Source organism: Stenella coeruleoalba (genome assembly GCF_951394435.1).
Source record: "Stenella coeruleoalba genome assembly, chromosome: 2".
Classification (NCBI taxonomy): Eukaryota; Metazoa; Chordata; class Mammalia; order Artiodactyla; family Delphinidae; genus Stenella; species Stenella coeruleoalba.
This window is the reverse complement of record NC_137147.1, coordinates 84,582,177-84,594,879: the sequence shown is the minus strand read 5'-3', so window position 1 is coordinate 84,594,879 and position 12,703 is coordinate 84,582,177. Positions and strand designations below refer to the sequence as shown.

The 12,703-nt window shown below is 37.0% G+C and overlaps 1 protein-coding gene across 28 annotated transcripts in view; it reads right to left on the bottom strand.

The window, feature by feature from the left end:
- Positions 1-12,703, bottom strand: part of MGA (MAX dimerization protein MGA) — a 159,103-nt gene that overhangs the window by 44,231 nt on the left and 102,169 nt on the right. For all 28 annotated transcript variants that reach the window (XM_079914793.1, XM_079914782.1, XM_079914797.1 and 25 more), the window contains exons 6-9: positions 9,888-10,019; positions 9,567-9,671; positions 7,494-8,155; positions 6,000-6,345 (exon numbers count right to left, since the gene is read on the bottom strand). In XM_079914793.1, coding sequence (XP_079770919.1) covers positions 6,000-6,345; positions 7,494-8,155; positions 9,567-9,671; positions 9,888-10,019 — 1,245 coding nt within the window. The remainder of the gene's footprint in view (positions 1-5,999; positions 6,346-7,493; positions 8,156-9,566; positions 9,672-9,887; positions 10,020-12,703) is intronic.

The following is a 12,703-nucleotide window of genomic DNA, read 5'->3' as shown; positions in this document are numbered from 1 at the left end:
TTATATATATATATATATATATATATATATATATATATATATTCATTCCTCAGGGATATTACTCTACAGTTCTATTGTAATGTCTTTTTCTGGTTTGAGTATCAGGGTAATGCTGGCCTCATAGAATAAAACCATTTTACGGAAGTGTTTGTGTAGACTCGATATTATTTCTTCCTTAAACAGTTTTGTAGAATTAACCGTGAAGACATCTGGAACTGGTGTCATTATCGTGGGAGTTTTCACTACAAGTTCACAGGTACAGGGCTAAGCAATTATTTATTTCTTCTTAAGTGAGTCTGGTAGCTTTGTATCTTTCAAAAAATTGTTCATTTCATCTAAATTGTCCAACTTATTGGCATAAAATTGTTCCTAATATTTCCTTATTATCCTTTTAAAGTCTGCAGTAATATTACTTCTCATTCCTGATACTGGTAGTTTTTGTGTTCTTTTTTCCTAATCAGTTTCCTACAGATATCAATTTTATTCATCTCTTTACATAAAGTTAACTCGTAGGTATACATCTCAAACAAAATTCTAAGTGGGCTGAGAAAGGAGGAACACCAGATTTGTAATCCTTTGTCATGGTACAACCCGCAGCAGCTAAGCACAGTGCTTTTATATCAATACCACCTGCAGTATTTTTAGGCAAATGCAAGAGTAAACAGGTGATAAGAGTGAAGGCCAAATTTCAGAAATTGTATCTTACACAGTAGAAAAAACACAAAGGCTTGGAAAACTTGGGTTCAAATCCCTACCGCTCACTTAACAGCAATGTGACCTTGAGGAAGAAGTCACTTAAACGCTCTAAGCACTCGGTTAGTGTATTTGTAAAATGGAGAAACCTCCTTATCACAAAAGGTTGCAAGATTTAAATGACATACCCTTATACAGTGCTCTTCACAAAGACTGTCTAATAACGTTAATATCCCTCTGTTCACATCAATGGATTAATGGGCCACTAATGGCAGAACAATTTTTAAGTCTATTACAATGACAAAAAAAGCTATCATCAAATGCCTAGATTTCATGCATCAAAAACAGTAATTTTTAATTTATACATTAACTACAGAATACACAAACACGAACAAATTCAAGCTGTACAAAATGACACAAAAATGAAAGGCAAGTCTTCCACCATACCCAGTGTCACAGTCCCCACAACTGACTAATTGCAACCATTTGTGTTTAGTTTTGGTGGTTACCTCAATAAGCCTAAATCAAACACTTTCCCCTCAACTCCATGATTTAGCAGTGGCTAAGGACTCAAGTGTGATGCAAGGTAAGGAAATTAGCATCCTAAACTTACTCCACTTTTCATCTTCTGCCAGCTATAGAGCTACTTTCACATTGTCATGGTTTATAGCACTGACTTCTGTTCTAAAATTCTATTTGGAACTTTAGCAATTTGTATATGCCAATTCTAAAAATCAAAATACCAATACATTTGCTTACAAAATTATGCTTATGTGATCAATCCTTGTAGAATCAACTAATGTGACTGACCCCTTAGAGGAAGAAAATGTAATTCTATACCACTAAATTTGTTGAAACTGTCCAACAGATTCTCTTTTCTTATACTCTTAATTGCTCAAAATTTTACCAAAAATTGTACTGGTTCATAGTTGGACCATAATTTTCCTGTACAAATTTTTTCCTTCCAGTGTTCTTGTTTTTTTTTTAATTGATGAAGGTGGCATGAATCTTCACCTAAACGTTAATCATTCAGGTTCTTAACCATGTCATTTCTTAAAATAAACCTAATATTCTCTTAAAGATAGTCTTCTAAGCATCTTTTGATTTTCTACTTTAGCTTTTTTTTTTTTTTTGCGGTACGCGGGTCTCTCTCGTTGCGGAGCACAGGCTCTGGACGCGCAGGCTCAACGGCCATGGCTCACGGGCCCAGCCACTCCGCGGCATGTGGGATCTTCCCGGACCGGGGCACGAACCCGTGTCCCCTGCATTGGCAGGCGGACTTCCAACCACTGCGCCACCAGGGAAGCCCTGATTTTCTACTTTAAATTAGACTACTTGCTTTCTAGTCTTGCTTTGTAGTTGTCATCCTAAGATTGTTTTCTCCCCCTCTTGAGCTGGGTCCACAATTCACTAGATGTTATCTCATGCTTCTTGAATTTTTTGTTTTCCATTTTCTGGAGCACAACCTCAAGAAATTCACCAGGAGACTGCAAGAGATCAACTTCCTACATCTTGATTGTATGTTTTAATATATCTCTATCTCATGCATAATTATAAATTATGATTTATAATTTGGCCAAGAATGCTAGGTTAAAAATTCATCCAATCCCCACTTGACTCTCATTTTTTTTTGGGGGGGGGTGCTTAGTCGGGTCCTAGTTGCATCACACAGGATCTTTCATTGCAGTGCGCAGGCTCCTCGCTGTGGCACGTGGGCTTCTCTCTAGTTGTGGTGCGTGAGCTCCAGAGCGAGTGGGCTCTGTAGTTGTGGCGCACGGGCTTCCAGTTGCCCCAAGGCATACAGGATTCTCCCCGACGAGGGACTGAACCTGCATCCCCTGCATTGGAAGGCAAATGCTCAACCACTGGACCATTAGGGAAGTCCCTAGACTCTGATTTTAGAAACAATGATGCAAACGTCCAGTGTTACTTTGATATCAAACTGATTCTAAATCCTTCCTAGGAAAAGTGCCTTCTCTTTAAAAGAGTTCAGGATATCTTCTTCACCCTCAATGCTCTGAAACGTCAGAAGATTGTGTCTAGATAGAGTCACCTTAAAATTATTTCTGCCTGGTATTCAGTGGGCCCTTTAAATCAGAAGTGTCATGTCCTTCAGCTCCGAGACATTTTCTACCATCATTTCTTTTTTTTGGGGGGGGGGCCATGCTGCACAGCACGCAGGATCTTAGTTCCCTGACCAGGGATCAAACCCTCGCCCCCCGCAGTGGAAGCACGGAGTCTTAACCACTGGACCGCCAGGGAAGTGCCTCCACCATCATTTCTTTGAGTAATTTCTCTCTTCCATTTCTCTCCTCACTTTCCCCAACTCCTTTAAATCCCAGCAATTTTTTTTCTCGTTTTCCTCCTATCTTTTTGCAAAACATATTGATAAATTTCTTCAACTTCTTCCAGTTTTTGTATTTATGTTTGTTTGTTTTCGGTCTCAGCAACATTTCTGTCTCCAAGAACTCTTCGCTATTTCTACTCCTTTTACAGAGCAATCATAACACAAATATCTTCCCTCCTTTCCTCACTGCCCCCTAACAGTACAAGAAAATTAACAGCTCCTAGAGTAGAGTAGACCATGTCTTTCAGTAAGGACTATACCAGTGAGAAAACCCAAATATACTATGTTAATTGGCTGCCTTCTGGAGTTTAACTCTGATTAAGACACAGGTAAAGACTCTACCAAGAAAGCAAAGTAATAAACCTAACAGATACACAGTATTCCTACTGCTGTGGCTTTTGTAACTTATTTCTGTTGCTTTGAAATGGAAAAGTGTTGCTGAAAGTGCAGGATGGGAATAAACTCAATAAGGAGATATGGATAAAACTAATAATTTTGTATTATATTTCATTTTAAACCTTTTAAATCATATTTACAGAAAGATCATTTACGTATATGAAGGTAGTACCTTATTTAAACACTGAAATACCAATTAAAACAGCCTGGCGCTGGTCACAAAATGGACAGCAGAAACCAAAAACAGACCCAAACATTGGTATATTTTAATTTCCTGTATCACAGGTGATATTTTAAACCAGTAGGGAAAGTATTTATTCTCAACAAGTGATGGTACAACTAGCTAGCCATTTGGGGGAAAAATGAAGCTCTACGACAAATCTCACATCAAATAAATTCCAGATATATTAACAATTTAATTTTTTAAGCCCATTTATTAATCTAAATATTTTTAAATCTTGAGGATAGAGAAAGACTTTCTAAAGAACCAAAACCTTAAAAAGAAGAGACCGCCAGATTTAACCATCTCTGATTTCCCTTTGTCAGGGGAGATGGGAAGACCTTTGAACAAAATTAAAATATAAATTACAAAATTACAACCTGGAAAAAAATAAAACTCTTGGAAATATATGGGGAAAAAAACAAAGCCACTCCAATAAAAGTTAGCAAGGAATTTTAAAAAGCAATTTATAGAACAAAGTTTATGACAAATGGTCAATAAACCTATCACTGAAGAAATATAAATTTAAGACAAGACATCAATTTCTGCCTATTAATTTGAATATCCAATGTTAAGAATATAAAAGTGGGCTTCCCTGGTGGCACAGTGGTTAAGAATCTGCCTGCCAATGCAGGGGACACGGGTTTGAGCCCTGGTCTGGGAAGATCCCACATGCCACGGAGCAACTAAGCCCGTGCACCGCAACTACTGAGCCTGTGCTCTAGAGCCCACGAGCCACAATTACTGAGCCCAGGCACATCTACTAAAGCCCACATGCTCTAGAGCCCGTTCTCTGCAACAAGAGAAGCCACCGCAATGAGAAGCCCGCGCACTGCAAAAAAGAGGAGCCCCCGCTCGCTGCAACTAGAAGAAAGCCCACGCGTAGCAAAGATGACCCAACACAGCCAGGAAAAAAAAGAAAAAAAAAAAAAAAAGAATATAGAAGTGGCACTATCCAACTACTGGTAAATGTGTAGTTGGTATAATTCTAGCAACATTTATAAATGTTTAGAAAGCACTCACTGTCACAACAATTCCACTTTTAATAGCCTATAATGAACATGGATGTTCATCACCGTACTGTTTGAAAACCCATAAAGGTTAAATGTCCAGCCAAAAGGACTGTAATAATATGAAGGTATTAAAACTAAAATTGTAATATAGAGCTGCACTTGTTAATATGGAAAGCACAACATGACTTTATGATATGAAATTTCTATAAGTTACCACATACACAGTAGTTCCATTTCTATAAAAATATATACATAGGCACACAAGTGGATTAATAGAAAATCTTGGAAGAATATACATAAAAATATTAATTATCTAATCTAACTGAAGTAAGTACATGGCAAGCAATTAATAAATGTAAATATAAACTGCCAAAAATGGAATATTAATCCTCTAATAAACTAAGAAGGAACTCTTCAATTACATGGTAAAATTATAGTCAATCTATTTAAACAAAATAAAAAGATATAATAGGAAAGAAAAAAAGTCAAAAATGAAATATGTAACTTGAATCTATATAACATTATACCAAAAAGGAAAAATAAGCTTTTCAAAAGAGTACGTAATGCTCAACTCAGTTATGCCCTTATTCTGTCCCCAAATCTCCAAGCAACTGATGAGTGGCTCAAACCATGACCAGAAGGTCTTTCTGCAAACTTCTTCCTTTAGAAAATAAAATGACGTGTGCTGGCTGACTTGATTGTGGTAATTATTTCACAAAGTATACATATGTCAAATTACAATGTTGTACACTTTAAGTATGTGCAATTTGTCAATTATACCTAAATTCAGCTTGGGGGAAAAAAAGAAAATGATGGATTACCATGATCATCTGTATATTCAAAGAACATGGGGATGTGAAGTGAGGGAGTGGGGGCAAGACACGGAAAAAAAGATGAAGCCTCAAAGGCATTCTGAAAATCCAAATAAGAGAATGATTCAAATTTAGCACAAAAAAGCTATCTTCAAGAGAAAATTTCAATTTAAAAAAAGGCATGCGTGCACAGTTTTGTGTATGTCGCACGTGCCATATAGAAAGAGTATTTTAAGGATAATAAGAAATTCTTATGAGATCACTGATTAGGATTAAAGTAAGTAATATTTGAAATACGTTTTCAAATAACCATACTTTTCCTCTTTTCTCTTTTTTTTTTTTGGCCACACCGTGTGGCATGAGGGATCTTAGTTCCCCAACCAGGGATTGAACCTGTGCCCCCTGCCTTGGGAGCAAAGAGTCTTAACCACTGAACCACCGGGTAAGTCCTGAAATAACCATACTTTTCTTAAAAAAAAAAAAAAACTATACTATTTTAACTCTCAATCAATACTCACTGTATTCTAGCTTCTTTCTCTTCTTTTTCTCTTTCAATTGTTCTTCCTCCTCCCTGACTCCCTCTTCTTCTTCTCTTTGCTCCTCGCCCAAATTATCGTAAAATACTGGATCACGATGAGCAGTCTTCCTCTGGAAATGCTTAGTTTTGGATCCCCCTTTAACAAGTACAACTTTTCTTTTCAAACAAGTGCAGCCAAACATGCAGTCTGGTCGGCGGCAGTGAGCAGGCTGGCGCTTCTCCAAAGCTAGACTTGAACATACACAACCCAATCGACAGAAGTCATTGTTGCATGGAGGGGCTCGTTTCCTTATGATCGTGTGGATGGGTTTAGTTTTGAGAGATGCCTAAAGTTAAAGTAGAATATTATAAATCTACTAAATCATCCCCTAACAACTTACAGTCATATACTGGTCTGCCTTCTCCAACTCTGAGCACTCAGTACTAACAGTACAAGATTAGTGCAGATTCAAAGGACAAATCATGAATATAAACAGAACTCTAAGCAATCTCCCATTCTAATGCATAGCACTGACAAGAAAGAGAATATTTTAATTCATTATGAGCCAAAATATCAACAAGGATAAATGTATTCTCAATAGAAATCATGCATAATGTTCTCTATAGCAAGGGTTGACAAACTTAAGGCCCATGGGCCAAATCCTAACTAAAGTTTCATTGGAACACAGCCAGGTTCACTCATTTACATAACATCTATGGCATTAGAGTAGCAGAGCTGAGTAACCAACAGAGACTGTATGGTCTGCAAAGCCTAAAATATTTACTATCTGCCCCTTTACATAAATAGTTTACTGACCCCTGCTCTATGATAATTAATAAAAAGAGAACATTATAATACATGCATAAAAGTCTTTAGGAATGATCGATTATAAAGGACACAATCTGTATTTTGTCCCAACATCTGATCATCTTCAGCTCTAGAATTTAGTCACAGAATTTAAAAAATGGAAAATACAGAAATTTCATGACAAAAAAATTACCCACGTGCTGCTGTATCATTTCACATGCACTGAGGCTGCTAACACAGGTGAATCAACAATTAATGAAATTTTCTTAATATAAAATTTTATGAAAGACAAAAACTTTTTCTCTGTAGGTTTATAATTTGGGGGATTTTTCTGGGATTTAATACCATCTAAGCAGAGTTTTTAAAGCTGTTTTAACAAAATCAGTAAATGTACTTGACCACATGCTGGAGAATGAAATTAGGAAAGTTCAGAATGGCCAGCTGCCTTTACACAGGAGAGGGACAATTCAAAAGCACAATTGTACAGTCTCCCTCTGCTGGCAGGAGGAATCTACACATGGTGTCTAGTTGATAAAGAAGAACAAACGTGGAAGACATTTCCTTAGTTGTCACTAAGGTAACTAAAAGCCCCATCCTCCTGCCAAAAAGCCCCATTCCCATTTCTCCTGACTACCTAATTCTCTCTAGCCAAGACTAATATGCTTCTGGAAAACAACAGATACTTACTTGAGCCGTAAGCAGAGTTGTTAAGGATACATCTGCTCGCTCTTCAGTGATATAGGTCCTTGGTTTTCCTTCCCAAAGTGCACAGTCTTCCAGATCCATTAGCTTCACTTGAGATTTAGACAATCCTGGAGGGCGAGTTCCCTGTTGCTGCTGCTGCTGCTGTTGGTGTGCCTGCCGCAAACTAATCTGCTTTGGAAATGTATTTTCATCTAAAGTTGGCACAACCAAGTTATTCACCCGATTTTCTGAGATGGTGGTTGAAGAATTCTTGGTAACCTTATCTCCTGGAATAGTATGACTATGTTTCTGCTTTGGTGAAACAGGGTATGGTAAAATGGATTTATAAGATGATTTAGTTCGGCCACTGAAAGGTGCCTGTTTGTTTTGAGACTTTGCCTTTCGAGAGACAGAGGGTACAGAATGAGGCTTCAAAGAGTAAGAGGTAGAAGGGGAAATGGTAGATTGCTTCTTCAGTACACTATCAAGTGTTCGAACATAGCTGGTACTCTTGGTGGGAAGCTGGTATACCACAGGAGATGTGGGAGCATTAGAAGAGAAACCCATGCTTGTTTCCATCAGCTTGCCTTCATTTTCCAAGTACTCATCCAGCTTATCACTGCAGAAAGCAGAACGGTTTTTCAACGAACCTTCTGAATTTCCACCTAGAAATAAAGAGACACAGATACTTAAATCCAGGACAGATCTTTATAAATATAGAAAAATATACTTTAAAAGGCCAGGAGCAGGGGCTTCCCTGGTGGCGCAGTGGTTAAGAATCTGCCTGCCAATGCAGGGGACATGGTTTGATCCCTGTTCCGGGAAGATCCCACATGTCACGGGGCAACTAAGCCCATGTGCCACAACTACTGAGCCTGTGCTCTAGAGCCCACGAGCCACAACTACTGAGCCCACGTGCCACAGCTACTGAAGCCCGCGCGTCTAGACCCCATGCTCTGCAACAAGAGAAGCCACCACAATGAGAAGCCCGCGCACCAGAACGAAGAGCAGCCCCCGCTCCCTGCAACTACAGAAAGCCTGCGTGCAGCAACGAAGACCCAACGCAGCCAAAAATTAATTAATTAATTAAATTTAAAAAAGAAAAGGCCAGGAGCATTAATTTATAAGCTACTAAATCTTCCAAACTATCCCTCCTCGGAAGTAAGGAAAAATATAAAATATAAAGCCAAATAAAGACACTGAATGTCATATACTAATTATATTAAAGTCCATTATCTAAAATTATCTTATTATATATATTTAACATTAATTTTGCAAAGTGCTAACAATAGTAATAATTAACACTAAGAGTCGACAACCTCTTAGGACCTTAGTATAGAGATGAGACATAAGTAAAAACATAAACGCAAAAAATATACTTAAATTTGACCTCAACAGAACACCAAGAGGTTATTTAAGGGATTGCAATACCTGAATTCTGACACAAAACACAAGGGAAGAGGATAAGGCACCAAAAAAGGAGTATAAAATTTAGTTTTTATGGAACAAGAAAAAGCAAGTTTAGTAGAAAGACAAGCATTACACTATGATAACACTACAAAGATTCAAAGATGAGAAGATTCAAAGATGAGAAAAACTATATTGGACAAATGGTAAATTTATCTGGCTAGAGTGTAACTGCAAACAAGTGTAATGGGAAAGGAAAAGCACTAAGAAAGGAGACCAATAAGCATACAGTCAAAATTTAGATTTTAGATTAGATTTAGAAGTTTATTTTGAAGTACTACAATGCTATTGGGAATCACCATACAGCTCTGAAGTACACAGTTCTGAAATAATGCTTGAGAATGATGCTTTTTATAACTGTAGGAACCAAAAGGAAGTGCACTTTGAAAAGGCTGCAAGGATTATTTAAGCCTGATATGGTTAGTGACTGAACCCCAGGATGGGGACTATGGGACACAGAAAATGAACAAAAACAGCCAAGACAATTATTTTCAGTATATTTTAAAGCATGGAAAGGAGATAAAGAAAAACAACCAAGGCTTACTTTTAATAAAAGTCTTTGGCCACATGTTTCAGAATGTATTTATAAATTTTTAAAAAGCTGATTACCTTCATTCCTAGATGCAGAAGCACTATGAAACTTTCCCCTCCATCCCTTGATCTTGGTGAAGTCATTAGTCTTCCCTGTCCTAGAAACAAAGGGAAATCCAGCATCTATAAAAGAAAAAGTAAAAAAGATGATCAAAATTCTAGCAAGCCAATATTTAATATCTAATTAGCCACTAAAATTTCATCTAAAATGTATAAATCATCATTAAGACTCATCACTAGATAAAAGATCTACATTAGAGTACCCTATATGTCTGTAACAATGGTAGCATTTTATTTTTATCACAAATTTGTTTGACTTTACAAACGCTACGCACTCACCAGGTGAGGCAGGGTTGGTTCCTGTAAGGTTCCAGAAAGGAAAGCTAGTGGCTGGAGCCAAAGGTAGCTGTACTCCCAAGTATTTAAGATCAATACTCATTGCTGGATCCACTGAATTCAATTTTAAGCCAACTACAAGAAAAAAGGACCACAAATCATTTTGGTTTTTTTTAATCTTTGGTTGGGGGGTGGGGTGGGGTGAGGTAGGGGGATAATAGAGATCAAGAAAAAGTGGAGAACAGAAATGATGAAATAAAAATTGGAAGTGACAGATTTTAAGGTGGTCTCATGATCCTCACCTCCTGGGTATTACATATTTGCATATTCCTCCCCTTCCCTTCTTGAGTGTGGGTGAGACCTGTGATTTGCTTCTGATGGAATGTAGCAAAAGGGGCAGGATGTACATACATGATTATGTGTATGTGATAATATAGGAGTAAGTATATCACCCATCCTGCTAGAGCTACAAGGATATAAATTCTGCCAAGAATCTGAGGGAAACTGGAAGCAGATCCCTCGCCAGTCAAGCCATTGATGAGGAACCAGGTCTGACATCTTGATTGCAGCCTTGTGAGACCCTAAGAAGAGGACCCAGTTAAGCCATGCCCAAACACCTGACCCATAGAACTTTGAGACAGTAAATGTGTTGTTTTAAGGTACTAAGTTTGTGGTAATTTGTTAAGCAACAATAGATAACTAATACATAAACATAGCAGAATTCAGATCTTTTGTACTTTAACGCTTTGTAGCCGAGAGATTTCCTAGGACCTCTAATACAAACTTGCCATAGTCTGTGCTTCTGGCCTAATTAAGGCTACTAATTCTTTAGTTATTATTACTGATATTTATGGTTAATGGAGCCTATAAATACTGTGGCTTATTTGTAGGTTAAGAGGCAATCTTTTGCGAAAACATTTATTTTACGTATCTTTTTTTTTTTTTTGGTTAACATTTTATATCTAAGATTTGTCTATGTTGACACATTTATCTCTGCATGATTTATTTTCACTGTTGTACACTATTCCAGATTATGAATTACTCCAATTTATTAACCATTCTCCTCTTAGTGAGAATTGTTTCCTATTTTAAACTATTACAAACAATGCTGCAGTGTAACTGTACATCTTGTACAAGAATGTACATCACACACATGAACATGTATGAAAGCTTCTCTAGTGCATTGAGCTTTTCCTTATGGCATTTACCCAAGAGCGGAATTGCTATGTAATGGGATATGTTCATCTTCAATTTACTGGATACTGTGTTTGACATATATGTGGCTGCCCAAAATATTCTGAGAACCTTTCCTATAGCTATTACTTTTCCACATTATAACCCCCACCTCTTCAAGGAAGAGGTGTTAAAACACAGATGCAGCCATAAAAGGCTTCAATTTAGAAGAGAGCACCATGAGGAAAGGAATACTGTGCAGAATTGTATTAATGAGAGTGACAGTGTTTGGCCAGGTTAAGAACTTTTAGAGGTAAGAGTAACCAACATCCTAGCTGTAGTATACTGTGTTCAGTGTCCATATTGAAAATGGTGGTAATTGCCCAATGTTGTGAGATTGCTGGTATGAGCTCTTGGGGAATGTAATTTGGGCATTTTTGCTTTTCTCTGCCTCTCTGTAAGTCATCTGATATTCTTTAATAAATTCGTATTCTATTTCACCTATAGAGTGTATTCTCATGTTTGTGATTAAGAATTCTAACTGACACACCTAGTTATTCTGAATCCTTATGTAATGGCATATAAGAAAACAATGATTACATAACAAACTGGGATAAACATGAGGCTGCTTATGGCTAGAGGCAACCAGTTCTACGGTTATTAATTTCCCTTGGTCTTGCCTGGCCACTCTGAGGAGATCAGTGTCTCAAGAGCATACCTGTCACACAATCATGGATAACCACATGCAACACTGCTCTAGTTGGGAAGCTGTTCACTAGATTGCCAAATTACTTTCCATTTATACTCCCTTCAATAGTGTAAGAGTTCTTGTTGATCCACATCCTCTCCAACATTTTATATCACTGGACTTTTAAAACTGTCCCAATCTTACTGGTATAAATTTATATCCTATTGTTCTTAAATTTGCATTTTTTCTGTTACCAGTGACAATCTTCTAATTTGGATTTCCTTGTTTGTGAATTACTGGCTTCATATTATTGAGCAAGAAAGTATTTAACTTAAATTTTAACAAAACTGAAACCAAAAGGAATTCAAAGCATCAACTACCGTAGTAATAACTACTAAAAGTCATAGGTACAGGTTTCCAGTAAAAAGCTTACATAGTACTGGTTTCCTAAAAGATGAAGACACTAGGCAGGTTACAAGCCACAAGTTCTTAAGGCTAATTTGTATATCCTCCACATAAATTAGTTTGTAATTCTAGTTCTTTAAAATAAATATCATTTTATCATGTTTATTTTAATCACATGTGATTAAAATTAACATCAATAAAATATTATTTCCTCATGTTTCAATCAACTGGGGAGAAAATAATATGAGTCAAAACAAGTGGTTTCTAATCTTGTCTTTGGGCTAAACTTCTCTTAGCTTCTGCTTCCTCATCAGTGAAATAATACCAATCCAAAAAATAATAATATCAATCCACCACACTGAGTTTCATGTTTTAAGAAGTAACCGTGCCTTCTCTTTGAAATGCTCTGTCATATAGATGATGATAGAGATAAAAGACATTTCCCAGACCTCAAGGAGCTTTTGTGTTATGTTTTCCCAACTGATTCATTAGTACTTACAATAGGATAAAATACTGTAAGAGGTAAAACAAATGATACTTGAAAAGCCCAAGG